At 38.8% G+C, this 23,877-nt stretch overlaps 2 protein-coding genes across 2 annotated transcripts in view; both read right to left on the bottom strand.

The window, feature by feature from the left end:
- The window catches only part of znhit6 (zinc finger HIT-type containing 6), a 30,882-nt gene extending 27,834 nt beyond the window's left edge, over positions 1–3,048 (bottom strand). Inside the window, exons 1-2 of the mRNA XM_031283897.2 lie at positions 2,809–3,048; positions 2,080–2,145 (exon numbers count right to left, since the gene is read on the bottom strand). Of these exons, the coding sequence (XP_031139757.1) occupies positions 2,080–2,145; positions 2,809–2,930 (188 nt within the window). The 5' untranslated portion in view covers positions 2,931–3,048. The remainder of the gene's footprint in view (positions 1–2,079; positions 2,146–2,808) is intronic.
- Positions 3,049–4,487: 1,439 nt separating this feature from the next.
- LOC116039115 (collagen alpha-1(XXIV) chain) overlaps positions 4,488–23,877 on the bottom strand; it is a 96,280-nt gene continuing 76,890 nt past the window's right edge. The window contains exons 40-60 of the mRNA XM_031283896.2: positions 23,309–23,362; positions 21,954–22,007; positions 21,759–21,815; positions 19,827–19,880; positions 19,207–19,260; positions 18,546–18,599; positions 17,185–17,238; positions 16,132–16,239; positions 12,850–12,957; positions 12,591–12,698; positions 10,927–10,980; positions 10,754–10,816; positions 10,422–10,475; positions 10,067–10,102; positions 8,776–8,811; positions 8,300–8,326; positions 7,397–7,462; positions 7,038–7,206; positions 6,662–6,771; positions 6,047–6,283; positions 4,488–5,902 (exon numbers count right to left, since the gene is read on the bottom strand). Coding sequence (XP_031139756.1) covers positions 5,756–5,902; positions 6,047–6,283; positions 6,662–6,771; positions 7,038–7,206; positions 7,397–7,462; positions 8,300–8,326; positions 8,776–8,811; positions 10,067–10,102; positions 10,422–10,475; positions 10,754–10,816; positions 10,927–10,980; positions 12,591–12,698; positions 12,850–12,957; positions 16,132–16,239; positions 17,185–17,238; positions 18,546–18,599; positions 19,207–19,260; positions 19,827–19,880; positions 21,759–21,815; positions 21,954–22,007; positions 23,309–23,362 — 1,704 coding nt within the window. The 3' untranslated portion in view covers positions 4,488–5,755. The remainder of the gene's footprint in view (positions 5,903–6,046; positions 6,284–6,661; positions 6,772–7,037; positions 7,207–7,396; positions 7,463–8,299; positions 8,327–8,775; positions 8,812–10,066; positions 10,103–10,421; positions 10,476–10,753; positions 10,817–10,926; positions 10,981–12,590; positions 12,699–12,849; positions 12,958–16,131; positions 16,240–17,184; positions 17,239–18,545; positions 18,600–19,206; positions 19,261–19,826; positions 19,881–21,758; positions 21,816–21,953; positions 22,008–23,308; positions 23,363–23,877) is intronic.

The following is a 23,877-nucleotide window of genomic DNA, read 5'->3' as shown; positions in this document are numbered from 1 at the left end:
TAATGTGTAATGTTTTAATTTATTTTTGTTTTATAAAATTGGTATCGAAAAAAAATGAAAAATAATGTTGGATTAGCAACACATTAGCCCCAGACATCTAGTATTAAAGGTAGCTTGGTTAGCTGTAAAGTGATCGTAGAAAAACTAATCGAAACAAAGACAATAACAAAAGAGCTATAATAAAAGAGCACCTACACATACATAACACTTGAACAAGCACATTTTCAGAGAAGATAAAAGACGGCTGTCAACATTTGACAAAATGGTTGATGTAACGTCAACAGAATGTTCAACTGAAACCAAATGCTGGTGACAGAATGTAAAACAGTCCAAAAAAAACTTTTTACTTAAGGACCTAAATAATTCTTCCACGACTGCACACCTACATGTTTGAAAGAGATGTTTTAAATTTAAACATTAATAAAGCTAATATGATTATTTAAAAGTGCCTGTGCCTGAAAACTGTAATTTAATCCAAAAACCCATTTTGCTGAGAGACAGGTATTTGGCCAGGGTCAGACAAAGACTGTATGCCTAGAAACTATGTAAAACGAATGCTGAATGATGCCCAAAACAACAGGCAACCATGAGAGAAAGGGGAAGGACATCCCCTGGTGCCCTTTGATAAACCTTAATGAAATTTTCAGGTATGACCTTCAATATGCCATTTACTACTTGAAGGTTAGGTTTTAAATGTTTCACCAGCCACAGAATTCAAGGAATAGGCCATGGAGCGTTGCCATTACCAGTGGCATGTTGTTGCTAGCCATGAGTCAAAGTAAAGTTCAGTCAGTAAAAACTAAAACATACAACACAAATATTATGTTACTGCACGCAAAGGTACGAGAGATTTTATGTAACTATTTGTTACATAATTTTTTTAATGATTTTTTTGGTAACACTTTACTTGAAGGTATCTACATAAGAGTGACATGACACTGTCATGAACACATGACACTATCGTGACACAGTCATGAGACATGGACCCTAACCCTAACTTGTCATGACAAAAACCGAATGACACTTACTAAAAGAAGTGTTATGTCATAAAAGTTTATGACTTGTTTTTAATGTTTATGACACGTTCATGACAGTGTCATGTCACTCTTATGTAGATACCTTCAAGTAAAGTGTAACCATTTTTTTTTTCAATCAGAAAAAGCAGAACTATTTCTCTGCTATTGCTTCTTCTTTAATGCTGCATGAAATAATTGATCTTATCACAGATATTTATCTTATCATAGAATGTTAAGGGAAAATCAACATCAACATAAAATCCAACTGCAATTTTAACAACATAAACAAGTATTTATCTGCGGACAAGGGTTAATAATTCTAGGGAAAATCTGCCTGCAATCATATTTACAATTCCTAAATTATCCGAGGACATGAACACAAGGATCTCATACAAGTGCGGGAGTGTGCCTATGTTCCCACAGCCCTATGTTCCCACATTTCTAAGAATTTTTGTTTTCACTGAAAAGTAGGCCCTATGTTCCCACATTTCTAAGATTTTTTTTCAAAATTAGGCCCTATGTTCCCACAGTTCCTTTTTCATAAACGTGTATAAGATTGTATCCCCCTAACCCTAACCCTAAAAAATGTTGTGGGAGGATAGGGGGAAATTCTTAGAAATGTGGGAACATAGGGCTGTGGGACCATTGGGTTGACCCCCCAATTCTATCCTCATATGTTACATTACTTCAGATTCACAGGGAGATTGTTTGTAAGCACATGGAAAAGATTATGTCAGCCGAATCGAAGATTGGGTTTAAATGAAGCCTTGGGCTGGCCAAAGTCTTTCTTTCCTAATACAGGTTTTACAACAACTTCACCTTTTATCAATTAGTGTGCTTTTAAAATGTACTCCACTGTTCTTTTTGCAAACAGGGAGTGCACAGGCTCATGGAACACCTGGCACTGCTAATATTTAATGGTAGGGTTTAAAGTGCATTATATAAAGGATATGGGTAGCCTCGGTTCACATATTTAAAGGGATTGGTTCAATGGATTATTCAGATTAGTTGAGGGACTGTTTATTAAAGTAAAATAATCTCATTACTTGTACAATAATCTCACCTGCAAGAATGGGCAAGACAGGCAGGACATCTGTACTTCGCCTCCTCTGATCCACACACACCACAACTGCAGGAGAGACATGTCAGCATGGTGCACACAATATTTGGGCAGTCTTACACTTAAAGGGAAACAGTAGGAATAGCAGGGACAATAAGTGTAATAAGTAAGCAATAATCAACTCACTTGACTGCAATACAACTTCACAGAAAAAAAACATGAACACGTCTACAACACTTACAAAGTGTAGGCGACATGTAGAAACAAGACATTACCGGTTAGGTATACGTGCAGTTTAGTGTCCCAAATTCCCCATACAATGTCCTTAATTATGAACCTGCTAAACCACCTGTGCTGTTTAACAGGTGTTTATAGTAATTAAGTTAACCCTAACCCTCAGTTTTGGAAAATAATTTGGGACACTAAAATGCACGTATACCAAAGGTTAAAGACAAGGAAAGATGAAGAATGAGTAAAGTAAGTACAGTTTTTCGAGTTTGGGGGCGGTGTTGTCTGATGTAACGTTAACTTTGTAACGTTAGATAACTAACGTCAGCACATAACGCTACATGCCGTTTTTTAAACTATCGTTATTGGTAATATAGAATCCTCTTTATATCTTTATATCGTCTATAAAAGGTAAAAACAAGGCTCGAGCAAACACACGTGAACCTGTTAGCTAACGTTAAGTTAGCAGTTTGCTCCTGACACCCTGTCTAACAAAACACTCACTTGGAGAGAGAAATCTTTCTTTTGGTCCTTTTCGGCTCTTCTTCCTGGTCCCTGTTTTCCATTTGGCTCTCCGCGGTTGACAGTATGTCTGTTGTTGGTAACGATACAGTTACAGAGCACATGACAGGAGAAGTGTAGCCACACGTTGGACACAACCAGGCGGCATCACAACAAACCCTCTTCCGCCGGTGGCAACTTTCAGCACGAGGAGATGAGTTCCGGTTGGAAACCTGCTCGTTAGCGCCTCCCGTTCTTAGTGGATCAGAACTACAGCGTCCTCCACCGGTGACAAAGTAAACACTGAAAGCACAAATAACACTGAGCTGATAAGAATGTGGAGAATATATGTCTAAATGTGTAGCTATTGGGAATATTTACACAAAAAAATAAACCATCGAAAATGCAGAGCTTTTGTTTTCCTCTTAGTAAGTAGGTAAACGGTCTTCCAGGACAGTAATACACATTTTCATTCTGCACCCAGCTGCAGTGAGTTGTTATGATTCCGATGTAGCTGTACGTGTAGACAGTCTTTTATCTATACAAGACCTAATGTGTTCATGTGCAAGTCTAGATCCTCGCTTAAATGTACGGGACGAGTTTATTGTGGTGGTCATTGCAGGTTAACAAAGAGAGAGAGAGAGAGAGAGAAAAGGAGAGAAAGAGAAGGAGCCCTTGTGCACACATCATGTTTGATCAGCAGTTTAACTGAGCTACTTGCATATCGCACTTGTCGCAGTTTGAATAGGAAACCTGTGCTGGACTGCTCGACTGGCACAAGAGTCATCAATGTATAGCCTGCTATTACTATTTACATTTTCTATTTTTTTTTTTTTTTTTATATTTTACTATTTCAATTTTATATTTCTGTTTTTCTGTGATTTAACTGTCATATTGAGAGCTGCTAAACTGTGTTTCGTTGTTGAAAACAATGACAATAAAGATCTATTATATCTATTCTATTCTTCTAATACTCTCTGTGTTGATTTTGTAGAGTACCAACACAAGATGACTTCTTTTCCTCGAGTTGGAATATGTGGCCTAAATAGCCAAAATGCTCTTCTGAAATCTAGCTATCAATTTTATTTTTAAGAATTCAAATAATTTCTTATTATTCATAGTTATATCATAGTTTTTTTTTTTAAAGATAATTTTTTTGGTTATTTTATGTGTGGAGGACAGCTTAGACTTGAAAGGGGAGACAGGGGGGGGGGGGGAAAGGCAGCAAAGGGCCGCAGGTAGGAGTCGAACCCGCGGCTGCTGAGCCGAGGAGTAAACCTCTACATGTGGGCACCTGCTCTACCAGGTTGAGCTAACCATTTTGAATAGTGAAGAACACCCTGTTAATGCTCACACACTGGAGGCTGCCCCATGCAACCAGTCTTATGTGTTGTCTGCTGAGCGGCTCCACTGGAGCAGTTGGGGTTAATGTCCTTTGCTGTAGGGCACCAGGTGTTAATGAAGGTGGGACTCTTTTACATTTCCCTCCAAGATTTATCCTGCCAGGGTCCTGGTATCAAACGGCTTTTCTAACCTTTAGGCCACCACTAATCTAAAATAGATTTGTCAGTATAAACAGTATATACGTCCTTATCATGTTGCGGTTGACATTCGAGAATAATTTGATTCCTAACATATTCTATGACTTTGACCATTTACAAAAAAGGACACAACCATTTGTGGGTAAAATGCTCCTTTTATTTGTTTGGCAATGTATTTATTATTTACACATTTGCATTCACCTTTATCCTGCACAGTTGTTCAAGGTAACATAACTTAAGAATATACTGTAATAACTGTGTTTTCTTTGTATTCTGACTCTGGCCTAATGTAGCTGCCAGTCCACCTAACCACCACTGCAAAAACTAAAATAACAGTATGATATACATATAGTCACAGGTGTGAACACACAGACACACCTTTTACACATAAATACCTCTTTAGACTGAGCTGTGGTTGACCAAATAGTTCTCTGAGAGTATAATTTACTGTGATACAGTAATGTGAACAAAAAACAAAAAGAATATAAATAAACATACAGTATGCTGTCAATATATACACAGGAAATGTAAAAACTATTTTTTTGCAGCACCAATGATAGGTTTCTCCTGAAGAACCTACCACATAGAAGGAAAAGCTACAAAAATATGTAGTGTATCAAAAAAATGGTTCATAAATTAGAAATGACCAAATCAACATAAGTACTTAGAAAAAACATAACATAACAAATCTTGATGTAACCGGTACATACAAAACAAAGGCAAAAAAAAAAAAGAAGAAGACTTGACATTAGCAACTATTCTAGAAAGCAAATGAGCAGGTAGAGGTAGAGCACCATCTGTCAAGATGTACAGGTCCAACTGGGCAGGACCGAAGACAAAAATGTCATGAAAACAATGTAAAATATAGCCTTTGATCGGAAAATGAAATATTTATAGCAGTCACACATTATCCACATGCTATTGCACTCATAAAAACATTTTAGTTAGACAGTGCTCTTTTGTAGAGGCCTGGCACGCTCCTTCGGGTTAGGCCTCTGCTTAGGATGGTCTGGGCGTGAGAGGGAGGTGTAAGTTTTAGGGTTTGAATAGGCTGCTATTTAGTGAGACCCTACCCTGCGATCAGGGAGTGATGTGGGTCCATTTACAGCCAACCTAAGCACTGTTTGACTAACAATTATCAACAAAACATACTTATTGACGGATAAATATTGGTATACACTGTTCTCCTTTGGCCTTCTTGGCCTGGGTGTTCCACAGAGATTGAGTTCTTCCATGCAGGTCTGCCTTCAATTGGACATTGGACATTTGTTGTTGTTGTCCCATTAACGGTTTTCCAATGAACACAACAAACTCTCACGGGCACTCGCTCTTGGTAGTCAGCAAATTTTTGTAACAGCCTTGCATTTTAGTAGTTCATGTAAAATAGTTACAGGCCAGTGATGTTGGTGTCAGAGAAAGCAGACTGGACTGATTTCTATACGCTGCTGACTATTGGGCTGTGATGCGAGAAACTCCTGTATGTCTACAATAGGTAGCTGACGACTGTCCTGAGTATGGAAGAAGAAGCGTGACTGGTGCCAGCTGCCATCTTGGATCTGAAAGATGATAAGTGGAGGCGAGACAAAAAAGAAACATCATTCAAGCGATTTATGTTCCAAATTAATAAAATATGTTGAATGAATATTACAGAGTATGCTTGAAAAGGTAGTGCTGAATCACTTTTCTGTCCTGCTCATTACCTTGCACTCGTCTTGGAGCACATGTGGTTCAAGTAGTGTGTCTTTCTCAAACATCTGTTTGTTCCAGCCACGAAACTGAAGTGTGGTGTTCTCTTGCGGTAAGGATCCGGTGGAGCTGAAGCTGTCTGTGGTGCCATAGGGAGGATCATTTAGGCAGTGGAGTGTAATGCTGTGACTGGCCTCAGTACTCAGCAAATGGAGAAACTTCATTTGGACTTTCCCCACACCGAACACCATCTGTGACAGAGAGCAGAAACAGGAGTATGACCAGTCTGCCATCATAACCACAAACTGATACAATTCAGATGTTTGGAAAGCTATGATACAACCTCCTACAATGTGAAAGCAAAGGACAATACAGAGGATTGTTGCAGTTAAGATTCTACATCAATCTAAACAGGTGCTTTATTGGTTTGCAAGACAATTTGGAAAAGTTCAAAGAATTAACTGACATGGATAGTGACGGCAATGACAGAGCACATACATGTCCCCACCATCCAAAACATAACCACTATTTCAATTTATTTAGGATTAAATAAAGTAAACAAACAGTCCTTTATTTCATCTAGCACATTGATATGTTGATATATCATCTTTTTACCACTTAAATCTTACCTTATTAGAGGCTACTGGATGTAAACAGGTCTGCCCTCCTGCGGTAAAATTGCAGAAAACCTTGAAGGCATCAGAAGTACAGCCCAAGTTTGGATCAATCCAGAACCAACCTTAAAATTGGACAGAGAGAGAAAGAGAGAGAGAGAGAGAGAGAGAGAGAGAGAGAGAGAGAGAGAGAGAGAGAGAGAGAGAGAGAGAGAGAGAGAGAGAGAGAGAGAGAGTGAGTGAGAGAGAGAGAGTTAGGGAGAGCAAGACAAGTATTTTATAAAAATGTATATGCAAACATCTACATATGCCTAAAAATGTGTAACAAAAAGATCTCATATTAAAACAATTCTGCATTCCCATCCATTCAGTATCAGGTAGATGATCTCACCATCTCTGAGCTTGTGATGACAGTCGAGCAGATCTTTGCAGACACGGGCCGGGTTCTCCCTTGTGCCCAGAGGCTTTTTTATGCTCTCAATCACACTGCTCAGGTAATGTAGAGTCTTTAGTATCTCTGTATTTTGATCGGAGAGGCTCATTTCTGTGTTCTGTAAACTCTGGTTGAGAACGGGAAAGACAGCACTATCAAACTCCAAAACAAATTTTAAAGCCATAGTGTGTAGTTTCTGTCGCCCCATGAGGAATTCTAAGTAATGACAACAAAACTGTCGGCACATCCACGTTACGCAAGCCTTCCGTGATCGCAGAATCCACCCAGTCCATTGACTGAGAGTATTAGTGCCTTACCTGTGTGCTGAAGGCAGCGTTAGAGTCAGATAGACCGTAGTCTGCTGAGTCATCATATATCAGCCTCTGTGGATTCAATATCAACATATTCAGTTTAATGAAAACATAACACATTCAGTGCCCTGTTCATTATTTAACTGAAAGATTATAATCCAAAGGCTTTTTTATTGGTTATAGAAAACATGGCAGTTTCAATACACATCTGGTTTATGGAAAAAACTTTAATAGAATAAGAATACACTTTAATACCAGAGAAAAGCAGTAAAATAAGTCTTGCATCAATAAACTCTGAAATTCCTGACTTTAGTAGGGGGAAGAATAACATATTCCACTCAGCATGTGTATAAACAAAAAAAGGCATCTGATGTGGTTGTTTTTCTGGGTTTGAGCAGCTAAAGGTCATTCAGATAGCAGAAAGCTACACTTTATCCACAAGTTATGACACATAAGAGATGTGAGGAGGGTTTCTATCAGTATCACAGGCTGATCATTCATCTACAGTGTCAATGCTTCTGAATAAATATGTTCTTTTTTGCACGTCTTATCACTGACATGGATGATTTATTGGCTCATCTATAGTTTAGCAAAATTAATATGCAAACAAGAAATGTTTGTCCTGACTCTATTATATCTTGGCTTTGCTCTGCTCTCTTTTCTTTATTTCTTTGGAAAGTCTATTGAAGCCTGGGCGGTCACAAATCTTTGGTTACAGGAATAAAAAGAAAGAAAGATATAACGTATAGAGATTAAGACATACAATATAATTTTTTTAAATAAATTACCCTAAGAGCTGGACAATTTTTCTGCAACTTGGTTCAAACCTTATGTCTTTTGCATGAAACTCAAAAATGGGCTCCTGCCTGCTAGCTGATCCTATCTACTTGAGTGACATCAAGCACTTACTGTTGGACCTGGTGCACCTGGGGGTCCCTAAGGTGGGAAGAAAGAAGAAGACAAAATGTTCGACACAGTGAAAAATGAGCCTATTGTGGTTGCAGGCAGATCACTTTCTGGCAAACCATGTCTGTGTCAGTGGACTCTGAAGATACATTATAGGGAGATGTTTGAGTGTGCAACCAGAGAACTGAATACATTTGCAACATAGTAGTATTTAAGTCATCGTATTTTATAATGTTTATATCAAATAAATCATTTAAAATCTCATATGGCAATGGCACTAATAATTCCAAAATCATCCTGTTTCCAGAGTTTTTATACATTCTGGCCCCAAATAAAAAAAGTCTGCCTGGACTGAAGCAAGCTCATCCTCTATGTTTCATAATTAGACATATCACAGTACGTGAAGTAGTATTGTTACATTAATAGAGTACACGTACTGTAGTATAAAGCTGAGATGTGATAGTGAGGTTAACACTTACGCTAGGTCCTGGACTTCCCTGTGGTCCTTGAGGCCCCTGAAGGTGTGAGAAAGAAAATCAGTCTACTGATAGCTGAGTGCTTTAAAAAACTAACATGTATTGGATAATCAAGGTACAGCATCACAGTGAGCAGAGTGGGACTCTGCAGGGAACATGATTAAGTTTCTCCCATCACTTTTCTCTGTGATGCTATGAGGAATAGCAGGAGGAATTTGACTGTTCTATAGTAGCTAGTCTCTAGACTTTATCCTTGCATTATTGGACCTATTTGCACTACCACCATGACACACACTCTCATACTGAATCACAGGGTCAGTTCCTGCCCTGTCACTGCAAGCGTCTCATGCTTATACATCCCTTAGTACATTCATGTGTATTTTTTATTTAGTATTTTTTCTTTTACAGTCCATGCTATTCATGTGGATTTGCTTTTTTATCATCCTGTTTGTGATGTATGTGAATGTTGTGTGTGATGTCTGTAAGCTACTGGGACCTTGAATTTCCCCTTGGGGATCAATAAAGTCTCTCTCTATCTCTCTATCTATCTCTCCATCTCTCTATCTACCCACCTACCCCTGGCAGCTGGACTCAGGTGGTTTCAGGTAGTTCATGTCCATATATGTGAGAGTATGCACATATTTGACATCATCAGCGTTTGAGAGAAGGCTAGAATGAAGGGGCCATTATGTACACAGTCTGTCTGTTTGTGTGTGTGTGTGTGTGTGTGTGTGTGTGTGTGTGTGGCAGTGGGAATTACAGAGGCTGAACTAAGAATCTTACTACAGTTTACATTACAGAGTGGGAGCAGGGATATAGAAGTGAATATGGGGATTGCATTATGGTTTGCCATGCTAACATTTTGACAAGGCATTTCCTCAACATTGTTTACACAAGAGGGTCTGAGAGTACTGTAAGGCCCCACAGCAAGCTCCGGGAGACAGTGAAAACAGCTACTTTCACTATGACTCAGCCATACCGATCTACGGAGGAGGACAGTCATATAAACAAAAGTACCACTGAACCACAGCTAGCTTTCATGCATATTTAAACACAGCCTTCGTCATCTACAGTAGGTCTTTTTTCACACCCACAATCTGCTTTGAGGTGGCGCCATTATAACTGGCCCAGCAATGCTTTCTCAGTAAGACATTTTCAAGTCTGACTCTTCAGTATAATCATGACATAATCACATGGTATATCAGCATGTAATCATATGTAATATAAATCATTATCACATAATCAGTCTGACAGACCTTTCATTGTTTGGTTACTGGTTTGAATCAGATCTTACCATTTCGCCACCGCTTCCCTTCAGACCCCTTGGTCCCTGTGGAAAAGATACGTAACAACATGAAAACATATCCAGCATTGTATCCCGCTCTGTATTCTATATACACTTGAATTAGCACATGGCCAGTTAATGGACTGATTTTATTGAAAGTTATAAAATATCTCTCATTATTTCCATTGTGTCAACATCCTTCTCAGTTCTACAGTATTCACTGATCATTGTCTTGTGATTGTCATTATACACACGCCCGCCCGCCCCCCCGCCCGCCCACACACACACACACACACACACACACACACACACACACACACACACACACACACACACACACACACACACACACACAGAAACCTACAGGTTTTCCCATTGGGCCCATCATTCCTTCAGGGCCTACAGGTCCAGTGAATCCCTGAAACAAACAGAAGGGTTGAGGATGAATAAATGTCTGTCTAAATTTACACATTCTCAACAGTGAGACTGCTGAAAGGTGTGTTACAATGCATCCAGCAAAACTTCAGGGTGTCCTAAATGATTACAACAGAAACTGTGTGTGCTCTACAGAGGAATTCAAGACATCTGTATGCATATTTCAGAACATTGTAATCCTTTTAATATATTATTTCACTAGTGGGATTAGAATTCTAGCAGTACAGAAAGCACTGCTGTGTGCTTACTATTTAAACTTACCAGAGTGCCCAATGGGCCTTTCGGGCCAGGGAAGCCTCTCAATCCCAAATCACCATTCGGCCCCTGTTTGAAGGAAAAATAGGTCTTGTCAATCCCTGTGTGTCATTATACAGGGACAATATACTAGAGGACTTTTTTTCTTTTAACTGTTGGTTAGCTACTAAGTCTCTTACCATTGGCCCTGGAAAGCCCTGTAAGCCAACCATTCCCAGATCCCCATATTCCCCCTGCAAGCAGAAAAGACAATCACATCATAGCAACAAAAGAGCTTTGCCTTTTACACACTGACACACTTTTGACATTTAGTATGCATTTGACAAACACATCATATGATAAGTAAGAGTATACAGTGTGTGTGTGTGTGTGTGTGTGTGTGTGTGTGTGTGTGTGTGTGTGTGTGTGTGTGTGTGTGTGTGTATGTGTGTACCTACAACTCCAGACAAAGTAGAAACACAGCATGTTGGCTTTAAAAAAAATGTCCTTGTCCATTTCAAAAGAACTGGGGCGCACACAAGTCTTTATATCTGATACAGATGCCCCAGCCCACACTCGCACACCCTCCTAGAAGAACACACTTTGGTTTGGTGTCTGTACCCTATTCTCTGTCTGAGAACTGTCGGTCGTCCAGGGTGGCAGACACGTTGTGTTTGTACAGCCAGTCATCTACATCCTCGAGACAGCTCCACTTTCGTGCCAGCGATTTTGACTGAGAAACTCTATTCACTGAAAAGTGTAAAGGGATCTGACCCAAGGGCCCGAGTCTGCTCTCTGTTTCACGAGCATCAATGGAGAAAACTAATGGAGGGAGGGGAGAGCGAGGGATTGAATGTTGTTTCTTTTTTTCTTCTTCTTTGAGGATTTACATAAGCAAAGTAGAGCACCTCTTTTTCAGGTCTCTGGAGGGTGAGGATCTTACATAACTTGGCCTTACCAGGCGGAATGTTTCCATTCTTGGTCTAGCCCAGATAATTTGTTACACCACTCAGGGTGGAAAAGTGTCAGACACGCACATGGGCTACCTAATCCCCTGAAGCTATATTTAGAGAGGTATTAAACAATGTATATACACTTATAAAGCCCGATGGTATCAATTTAAAAAGAGCAATGTAGTGGCCTACACAGTTATGACTTCTCTCAAAAATGCAGTTCAGGTGTCAAAGACAGAACATTATAATAACCATTAAAAAAAGGTATGAATCTGTGAATCAAACATATATCTTGCAATACAAACACGTTGGGATAATGTGTTTTTGTGGATAACTTCTACTTGAATCTTTACTTACTTACTTTAGTTCATACTATATATGTGAATGCTACGGCAAGATCTGTAACTCAAACACGTGCCAATATCTACCACACTTTTATTGTTAGACAATTGTTTCAGGGTATGGAAATCTACTTGAATCCTATTTTAAAGCTATAGTGTGTAGTTTCTATCGCCCCCATGAGGAATTCTAAGTAATGACAACAAAATTGTCGGCGCGTCCACATGATACAAGCCTTCCGTGATCGCGCACGTGCCCCCACCCCTCCTTTACGCAGTTGCTAGTAGCCAAGGAGGACACGGAGGATTAAAATAACATGATGGACTCTTCAGAAGAGGTAATTATCTTCACTCAAATTTCTATGAGCGAAAGTCACCGGACGACACACTCTTCTGAACATAGTCATACTGAGAAATACAGAGAGAGTTGTGTGGAGCTGATAGTCTTAATCAGCTTTGTAGCAACTCATTTGGCAATGGCTTGAATGCAACAGACGATCATTAATATAAAAAAGATACGCACTAAAGCTTTGGATTTTTGCTTTAAATCACAAATGCCTGTTTAATACTCACTGGTTGTCCTTTGGGTCCTTGGTCACCTTTCCTGCCCTGGTCACCTGTAGCCCCCTCCATGCCTTTGATTCCCGAGGCTCCCCTGTCCCCTGGCAGTCCCAGTTCTCCCTGAACCCACAAAGGTCAGGTTTAAAAAAAAGTTAGTACAACTTAGGAAAATGTTTCTTCACCGGAGACTTTTTTGTTCTGTCGAGACATACTGCTACAATTTAAAAAAAAAGAAGAAATACATTAGGTCAATATTTATTATCGTTTTTACCTTCTGACCAGGCGGGCCTCTTTCTCCAGGTGGTCCAGGAAGTCCAATCTCTCCCCTGGGACCTGGACGTCCAGCAGGTCCCTCTTGTCCCACCAAGCCTGTTTGACCCTGAATCAAAGTTGGTGTCAATAAAATTTTAAAAACAAAATGACAATTAAAGAATATGATTGTTAATTTTTTTACTATGAAAAATATAAAAAATATTTTTTAATCATTTTTTTAAAGATATTTTTTTACTCATAAGGGTGGTTAACCAAAAAGCACACATGGATGTTGAAGAGGACAATGTAAATTTGGATGTTACTTGCATTTAAAGGCTGCTCTTAAACTCAAACTTCTGATGTTGGAGCATACTTGAACGCAATAACAGGGAAAAGTTTTCAACAGTCCATGGCAGGCTATGTCAAACATATAGTAGGCCAAAAAAACAGCATCAGCTTTAATTCTTTTCAATGTTTCAATTTTGATGATGATGTAGCTGTAAACCACAGTGCTGAAGTCCGCTGGCCTCTCCTGGTTATAATATTTCTTGACAGTGTGCTCTTTAAGTAACTTTAAGTAATCACTGAGTTGCTTTTTCATACCACAGACCACAGCGGTTACCTGCTCCATCAGCAGTGTGGTGAGGCAGTGGGGAGCGAGTGATATTAGAATAACAGATTGAGTGGGTCGTCACCTCACATAGGGCTGTTCTTCGATCACTGTGAGGAGAGCGGATAATTTAGAAGCCAGGTTTAATGGCCGTACCCCTAACCTGCAGGTGCTAGGAAGCTCTTGCATAAGAAAAAGCCACTGTATATCAGCTTAATGAGATCAGTCAGAGATTTTAATTCAAACTGACCCCTCCAACCTTCACACACACACACACACACACACACACACACACACACACACACACACACACACACACACACACACACACACACACACACACACACACACACACACAGTCTCTGACACTTGGCTGTCTCAGTCTTGTGTCAGAGCTGCTGTTGAGCCAACAAACGTCTACTTCCTAACAAATATGTCTGAAGCTTCTGCATTACAGACATATTGAAATTACTTTTTAATTTTTTTTGGACAGCACTCACTGGTCAGGTGTTCTTAATCCTTTAGGCTAAGCTAACTAATAATTAGGGCTGGGTATCATTAAAAAATGTTCGATACCGGTACCGATACCAATACAATACCAATTATTTTTCAGCTCCTACTACATGAGCCTGTGTAACATCAAGTTTTTCCTGCCTGCCTCTACGACGTGTAATGTTAGACAGCCAATCACAAACATTATTAGATCTTGGTAGAAGCATGCTGCATGCTTATTGGCTCACTGACGCTGAGGAGATTTACTCGTTAGGTATTGAAATTAGGTACTGAATGAAGATGCTATTTTCAATACTCGATACTTTAGAGGCAATTCGGTCGGTGCCTAAAAAGTATTGAGTTTGGTACCCAGCCCTAGTGTTTCCCAGGGTTCTTGAAACAAACTAGTTAACATCAGTTTCCTGATGTTATCACATGTTTGTGCTTCTTCTCTTGAATGGCTAACCCACAAGCAGGAGCCTCTAGCACCTGCTTTGCAGCCCCTCTCAGAGAATGACCTCTGCTGCATTTCTTTCTTGTTGCTCACTTTTACACTGTCCAATAAAGCAGAAATGATCCAAATCTATGTTTTGAAAAAGTCTTCCATTTTCACTTTGAAAATGCATCCAACTGGCAATGTGTAGTGAAATCAATATGCAGCAGATAATGAGGAACATAATGAGTAAGAAGATAATTGACAATCATTATGGGAATAATGACTAACAAGAACAGACAGTATGAGGATTATTCTGCATGGACTCTGCAGCCTGCCAGCAGAGTCAGAACAAAGCCATATTACAGTGTCTTTCCTACTATGGAAGCACGTAGTGTGAAATTGAAAATAGCGGACCTCTCCAGTAGCCCCGGGTGCTTTGTAGTAAAAGACCACCCTAAGAGGTCTAGACTACTGAAGCAGACTATTGGCTCAAGAAAACCTTCTATCTCCAAAAACAGTTCACATATAAGAAAAGGTCTCTGTGAATAAAAATTAAACATGCATTTTATATTCACAGCTAGCGTATTTCTTTCAAATTATACAGTATAAGTATTTTGTGTGATTTAGGAGCCGTAGAGTTATAGGACTCACTCTGCCAGAAACCATATCATTTCAGTTAAAATGAAAAACATGATGCCAAAATTAGACTGACTAGACTTTCACACAACATTATGTAAATGAAAGCCAGACAGAAAGGACTTGGCTTTCCAACTTTTGGCTGAAAAGGACAAAGACATCCATGCATGAAATCCCAATCCACCCTGGCTGCACACTTATTTGGATAAACCGACTGCAGTCGCAACCAGAAGAAGCCAATCAAATCAAACAAGGCATTTAATGATTAGTCAATCTCAGCCGTATGTCTCAGTCTTAACTCTACAGATGGTAGCAGCTGAAGGAAAGCGTTGGGCATTCAGATGCAGTCAAATAAAAATCCCTGTGCTAAGGGGACAATGTGGCACAAGTTTGCATGGTGGCTGACTGGGTATTGAGGTCTATATGGTGTCTCCTGAGGCACTTGGTAATCTAATGCAGCTACAAACAAAAAACAGTCAGTTGATTAAGTTGTCTGTAGCTGTATTTCACCTCTCCTGTGTGGACTGCTGAGTTTTAGCACTAAGTACAGTAAAGGAAAGGTCCTCTTGAAGGTTCAGTTACGCAAGCAAATCCCTTTTGTGACCTATGGTGCTGAGCAAGGATGTTTTGAGACATAGCATATAACTGAGCTCCTCTGTGCGTGAGTGACAGCCACATAGTCAGATTCGTAATTTTCAAATGTGAACATATCATATACATAACATATGTGAAACATATCAGGGAGCTTTGCCTTTTATATATTTGACAAATACTTTGTATATGATTAGCTAAAAGGGCCTACAAATATAATATAGTATTGCTTAAAGCTTTAGTGCGTAACTTTTTGATACGGCCGTTTATTTAGACAGCACAGAGGGAAGAATAGAGGTTGCAGCTTTTCCTGTCTTTATTGGTAAGAAGGGAGGGTTTTGATTTAACCAAAGATAATAACAAAATGAGATTTGCATCTAAGAAAGTAAAAAGGAAGAGAAGCCATTCATTTACTCATTACTTTCTTTACATTCCCTTTTACTTTGGATTAAACCAAAACGGGTAGATCATTAAAATTACACCCAATTATATTCAGATAAGTACATTACTGACTATATGATACTGTCATTGGTTACCTGTCGTCCTTTTTTTCCGGGAAATCCTTGTAAGCCAGTCAGTCCTGGGGGACCATCTGGCCCTGGGTAACCGTTCATTCCCACGAGTCCAGGTACACCAAGTGACCCCTGGAAAATTTCCAACAGTGACAATGTCACTCAATCTCAATCTCAGCCTGAGGAGCATCTACAGACTTATCATGAGCACAATATCACTATTCTTACCATACCAGGTCTCTACTCCCTAATTCTTCCTCTGAATTCTCCATTGTAGATAAAGAGATGCATACCTGCAGACCTCAGCCAAAAAAAAATATTTGCCAGGACCAAATTACAGATCAATAAAGTTTGAAAGTAACTGTAGAGTCTTTTACCAACTCCTACATTAGGCCAATGAGGTGGGACCAGGGAAGAACTTGCTTGGATGCGTGTTCTGCGTGCCAATAATCAATGTCCTCAATCTGTCTGCATTTTGGTGCTATGACCCATTTATTTTCTTTTGCACACTAATCTAACAATGAAACGCAAACCTGACTCAGTAAAAAGCTGTCTGCTTTCCCCCCTAGCCACACACATGTGTATCCCTGGCTGTTAATTACCTATATGCCTTCCCAAAGGCAATGCTCCACCCAGTGCTCAAACATAAAACTGCAGATTAATTAGCATAACCAACGTGGTATATAAACAAAACACAATAAAGTTGTGTAATGGCTCCAACAGTAACACATGGAAATATTTAGACATTTAAAGGAAATACAATACTGTTGCTGCTTACATTTGGTGACCCATGCAATATATCAACTAATGATGGATAGCGGCAAAGCTATTTTAAGTTACATGATCTATTCATTACTATTGCCTTCTCTCACCTTTTGTATATGCAGTGATGGTAACTAATTTGTAAACATGCAATGCTCTGGTAATGCTCTGTTGGTACTCAGTCAGCTGTTTCCCCAATGTCGAGCTGCATCGTTATCACACAGCTAATCGTAGTGGAAAGTGCTCTTAATTGTACTACTGCTGCTGCTGTCTCCCTCTCAGCCATGCATTTGGTTGAGGTGATGTGATACTCACTTCGATGCCAGGAGCTCCACTCAGCCCTCTTGATCCTTTCTTTCCGGCTGAGCCCTGGATAAACACACACATTACAACTAAAACATACACCAGCATTCACAAAAACACACAAGGTTATACTACACTACTATACTTTTATATTTATCGCATTTTTAACCACTGAATGTCCTTTGTCTTGTGTTTTTATGTTTTTTATGTTGGAATGCATCACCTGAGTGTCACAACTAATTTCGTTGTATTCCTATGCAATGACAATAAAGCCTTCCTGATTCTGATTTCTGATTCAGATTCAGATATAGCTCACGCACTTCCATACAGGACTGTTTCTATACTTTACTCCAGACAGCCAAAGAAATATACAACACACTTAACTGTATAGGTTAAGTATAACTGTGTAACTCAATGGCATTAGGTTAAATCACACTGAGGTGTTTAAATGAAATATATGGTATAACACTAACAGGAAACATCCACTGCTTTTTTTAATAATAGCACATTCTAGATTATATTGTCATGTTTAATAAGATCAACTTTATACATTTATTCTATACATAGAAAAATCTGTATTTCTTTTGCTTTTCATATTTGACCTCCAGGCCCTGATATAGTCATATATGTACAGTATGTACAGTCCTAGAAAGATATCCCTCAAGGAACCAAAGCTGTAAATTTGAAACGGAAATACAGCAGATCCTGTGTGGCAGACAGTGGCAAACTGTTAAGTTATCAATGTTTCTAAACAAATGGATATGTACAGTATATTACTATACTTCGCTAGTTTTTTCCACTCCTCATTCTGTAGTCCAAAGCCTATTTCTACCCCCTGGTTTCGAATACAAGGATGTACGCTGAATTTCGTTTTTTTTTCCTTTACTAAAATTCCACCACAGAGGTCACAGAGTCTTTGTACTAGCGTGCTTATCTGGTAATAGGTAAAAAAAATATAAGGTGCTTTGGCCAAATGTCTGTGGTTTGTCTTTTCATTCTGTCAGCAAACAGAAGGAGTCATTTATAAACCCAGGCCAACCAAACCCAACCCTGCTGGCAGTGGCTGAACATGACTGTGTTAAAAGTTCAATGACTTATCACATTAACACAGGAACCATTGGCGTTTTAGTCCATATGCTAATATCTAAACACTCTTTTTGTGTATATGTGGAACTCTGACTGTTGTAGTCATTTCTTATTGCATGTGTTTTGTCTTGTATTTGTCTGTCTTTTGCTATGTTTTGTATTGTGCTATGGACCGTTTTGTGTCCTGAATAAAGAATAAAGTAAAGTAAAGTATACATGAGTGAAACGATGTACATATATGTACTGTACGTTTGATTTTCTTGCTATGGGGATTTGAATTGACTCACCGGAGCACCTATCTCTCCTTTTGGGCCTGATTCTCCAGGGAGGCCTGGTGATCCCTGAAGAAAGACAAACACACAAACAAACAAAAAAACGATGTCATATGAATCCATACTCTGTTTACATGATGAAATAAGTGGAAATAGGTTTTCACAGGTTTTCAGGAATACAACATTATTGGCTTGTCAAATTGCATAATGTAATGAATGGAATTACATTTTATCTACACTGCTTCCTAAGTTTTGTGTGGACACACCATGATGCCAAATTGTCTACTTAGGACACAGAAAAGCTCCTAATCTTTCTGACTATGCCCTACTCTTGTCTCACCCTTAGCCAAAACACATAGACATATTTCACATAGTTAGCCCCACTACTGGCAAGTCTCTCTAAGAACAGCACATTTGTCAGTGTGTTGTTTTGTTTTCTCCAAAACTCAGTATTTTTACATCACTGTTTATAGTTAATGTGCTCCACCATGGGTACAAAGCCACTGGTACAGTGATTTGACTGCACATACTAAAAATATGTTAAAGCTGATACACATATATATATATATATATATATATATATATATATATATATATATATATATATATATATATATATATATAGTACTATTACTATATACTGTAGCTACTGTACTACAGACATTTATTGACTTACCGGTGGGCCTTGCGGTCCAACAGCTCCACGAGATCCAGTGGTACCAACATGGCCCTGAAAAATATTTTAATATATAATTATAGTTCTCTCTAATTCTCAATCTTTATCAGTACTGAGATTTAAGCAAGGTTTGAAAAGGAGGATTGGATACCTATGGCACACTAGATCATTTTCTTATATATTAATATAATAATCTTCTTATAATTAGAATTATATACTGGGATAACAAATTTAGGATAAGTAGATATATGATAGAACAGAAGATATCATCTAAATCGCATAACTTTTGTACAGCATTTGGCTGTTCAAAATGTTGTCGCTACAGACCATATTTGTAGATCCATTCACAGCTTAATATAAACACCAAGTGTGTGTTTACTTTTTTGAGTGAAAAGAAGCCTGGGACTGAGAGGCATAAAGTGACAAAAACACCAGATTTCCGCAGCCTTATTGCTGGGAATGTGGTAATCCTCTCCCACATGTGTGGTCTGCCCTTACAGTACATGAGCAGAGCAGTGTTCACTGGAGCACCAAAAGAGTACGAACAACAATCAAGTAGACAAGCACACTGAGTGGTGAGTGTGTGATATGTCTGATGATGATTTAATAGTTTGGTCTACCTGATATCCTTCATCCCCTGGCTCTCCACGCTCTCCTCGTTCTCCTGGGGGCCCCTATGTAGACACAAATGCACACACATGAACACACATACTGTACATGCATGCCTTCATTTATGCCCACAAAGCCTCAATTGAGCTGAGCAGCTACGTAAAGACCAACACACAACATATTGAATAGATGTGACCTATGAGTCTGGATCTATCCTGGAATCAAATGGGAAGGCATCATTTCACATTGAACCTTACTTTCAGCCAATCTTGGTCAGGGGCTGCAGCAAGACACAGGCTATCATTGTGTTGCTCATGCTACGTACTGCGATACTGTGCCAACTTGATAATCCAATACCTCTCATATGGTAGGCTGCTATCTATACCTGTGTCGACTTCCAGTAACCATGATTGTTAGTAGGCCTGTCTCTGTGGTCACATCCAGAGCTGAGAAATGTGTCTCAAAGTGCATAAGAGTCACGGTTCTGTATAACTGTGAGCAATGGTGGAAGAAGTACTCAGATCCTTTATTAAGTTAAAGTAGTAATACCACACCGTAAAAATACTCTGTTACAAGTACAAGTCCTACATTGGAAATGTTACTTAAGTAAAAGTATGTAAGTATCATCAGAAAAATGTACTTAAAGAATTAAAAGTAAAAGCACTCAATGCATATTTTATGTTTATTCATTATTGTGTAAATCCGTGCTCATGTGCACATATATAATTTTAGTATTCTAGTGCATTATATGTGTATATGGATGCAGAATTTGTCATACATTTACATACTTACATACTACTATCATCTCGATTTTGTATTAATTTAACATAACTGTTGTGATCCCTTTGTTGTGGGAGGGGGGGTGGGGGGTGGATACGCTATGTTTGTGTGCGCTATTTGTGCATGCTGTCTGTTCTGTTTTTTGTTGCTGTGTTTGTTTATGTTGTAAAGAAAATGAAAACCCAATAAATACATGTTTGAAAAAAAAACTGGAAACAATCAAAACAGTTCTGTCAGTCAACTAAGTGTTTAATCGGCTAATCATTTCAGCTGTACTTGTAGGCCTATATATGGTCGGGTAGTTTAATTTATAATAAAACATCGTGTTTTATAAACTACATATGTTTTGTCTTAGTTTGTAAAGTAACTAGTAACTAAAGCTGTCAGATTAAGTGTAGTGGGGTAAAAAGTACAATATTTCCCTCTGAAATATAGTGGAGAAGAAGTAGAACATGACATGAAAAGAATAGACTCAAGTAAAGTACAAGTACCTTCATTTGTACTTAAGTACAGTACTTGAGTAAATGTACTTAGTTACATTCCACCACTGACTGTGCGCTTTCCCAAGCTGCTAAGACTCTTTGATAAGTCCTGATCCTCTTTTGATATTAGTCTAAGAATGACTTTGTTATCTTGGATGCAGAATCCTTGAGGTAACTTAGGGTGAGAAACGGCCCTCACTGTAACTTTTGCCCTTGTCAGAGACACATGTTTTGTATAAATGCACAGTAAGGAAGCCTGTTTTAGTTTTAACAATAGAACAGTTGTGCTCATTGTGATGAGACCTACGTATATTTTCATTATGACTGAATATAAGAAGACAAACAAAGCTAAGCTTAAGCTTTACCCTGAAGTGTAAAAACCCCTTGCCAAACATTTTTAGCTTGTTAATACTCCTGCAGCCTGCAATGAACAGTCAAGATCTTAGCCACACAGGTTGATAATCAGGGGTCCATATGCGTGACAGATTTAAGAACAGAAACACTGATACATTATTATCAATCTGGTGGGATACAAAATGTGTGTACTTGGTGCTAAGATCAGGAGTTGATCGGGATTAACTTTTCCTTCCAGTGTCAATCCGGTATTTAACTGGCTTGGACTAAACAGAGCAAGAAGTGTTAGGGATCAGAAAGGAGAGTTTAAAGGAAAGCAAGACCTACTGGTTCACCTAAGGGCCCTGGCAGTCCTGGGGTCTTATTGTCCTCGCCTGGATAACCCTGGAATGTAGAAAACATTACACACACAATCACACATGCAGACATAAGGTTTTGCAACCCGACAGTACATTGAAATACATCAAAACCTAAAACAGTGAAATAATTCATTTTCAAACACTAGTTCAGGTATCATATTACCTTTTCACCTTTAGGCCCTGGTGGTCCAATGGGCCCAGGCTTGCCAGGATGACCCTAAAAAAAAAGAAAAGCGCATTATTGTAGCCAAACAAAGCCACCATACTTCTACTGGCTACAGCATGTTTCCTGGAGAAACATGAGTTCAGCTGTCAGCATATTAATCAGAACTGTTTAATATAAACACAACTCTTTGTATAGAAGCTCTTAAATTCTTTCACTTAAGGATTTGTTTTTTTTGGCACAGACTCAGAAATCACTCAGCAACCTGAGTGAAGTGTGACCAAGTCTGAGAGCCTTCATGCAGTACACACCTATACACATTCATTAAAAGCGACAAAAAAAACTTGAGGTGCCTGTTCAAGTTATGCAACCTAAGCCCACTGATGTTGGCATTGACCAGGCTGTGGAGTTGCCTGGACAAATTAGCTTGTAGACTTCACCATGTTTAATTCCACCTCCAAGGATTATCTCGAGTGATTTTTCGCAGGACTGCACTTACAACAGTTACGCAGCTGTTACCCAACAGTTTGAGCCGTATGAAAAACAGTACTTAATGACTAAAATGTGTCTCAGGATCAATGCATTAAAAGTACTGCCAACTGTCACCCAGCATACAAGTAGGATACTTAAAAAGTCCCTCTATGTATACTAGGGGAATTTAAGCAAAGTTTGAAAAGGAGGATTGGAGACCTACTGCATATTTGATAATTTTCTTATATATTAATATAATAATCTTATATACATTATTTGCATGTTCAAAATATTGTAGCTACAGACCAGATTTGTAGATCCATTCATAGCCTAATATAAACACCAAGCACCTGTGGAGTTGCTTGGAAAAATTAGCTTGTAGACTTCACCATGTTAAATTCCACCTCTTGTCTTTGCTCTTGTGGTTATTTGTGTATTTCTTTCCCTTGTATTTTGGATAATTAACAGTAATGAGTAACGGGAAATGATGATGTGTCCACCAGACTCAAACCCAGGATATCTACAGCAGATGCTAGGCTTACGGCACAAGGCTAGCAGGGGAGGTGAGTAAGCTTGATTGAAAACAGTTATGTTGAGTCGAGATCTGTATCTGAAGCATGTATAAAGTTCCTTGAACCAGGATTAAGTTTGATGGATACACTTCAAATGGCTACTTTTTAAAAAAAGTTTAAAAAAAGTTATCTAGATAACTTAGTAATACTCCAATTTAAGATAGACCACCAAAGAATGTAAGCAAAGTGGGATGTGCTAAGCCAAAACTCCAGACCAGTCAGGGTTTACTAAACTATACAGTAAGAACTGTACCATATGTATGTGTACATTGGCAAATGGATCTCGTAAAACAACAGATAGGAGATACTCACTGTGTATCCTGCCAGTCCTGGTTGCCCTTCTATCCCCATGACTCCAGGCTGACCCTGGAAGCAATGCAGAAAATGAACACAAAATAAGACGGTGAATCAGTCCTAGCGATGTTTATTTATCTTTTTTTGCTAAGTATAACCTTGGCCTAGAACAGACACAAATAAAAACTGAATTCTGTGCCCAGAGTTGTTTTACGACAGGGATATAAATCTTTTCTCCACAGCTATCACAACATGGTCTTAGTGGTTCTGCTGAGAAGAGAGCTGCCTTTCCCTGTAAAGAAGACAATAATGGATGCCTTCTTCTTGGCATTTTGTCTTTTCTTGCTGTCTCTCAGGCTCAGAACAAAGAAGGGCATTTAAAGCTTTGATTTTTTTTTTGGGACATCTTGTCATAGTATACAATTACAAACCTCCTACCTGGAATTTACAAAAGGTGGGATTTGTTAATGTGCAATTACATTACATTTAGTATTACATAACAACAATGTAATAATAAGTATTTTACATTAAGCACAATTTTGAGAAAGACTTTAGGCTTCTTTTTACTCCACTACATCAGTCCAGTT

This window comes from Sander lucioperca, chromosome 11 (genome assembly GCF_008315115.2).
Source record: "Sander lucioperca isolate FBNREF2018 chromosome 11, SLUC_FBN_1.2, whole genome shotgun sequence".
Taxonomy (NCBI): Eukaryota; Metazoa; Chordata; class Actinopteri; order Perciformes; family Percidae; genus Sander; species Sander lucioperca.
Note: the sequence above shows the minus strand (reverse complement) of the source record. Positions and strands in the feature narration are given on the sequence as shown.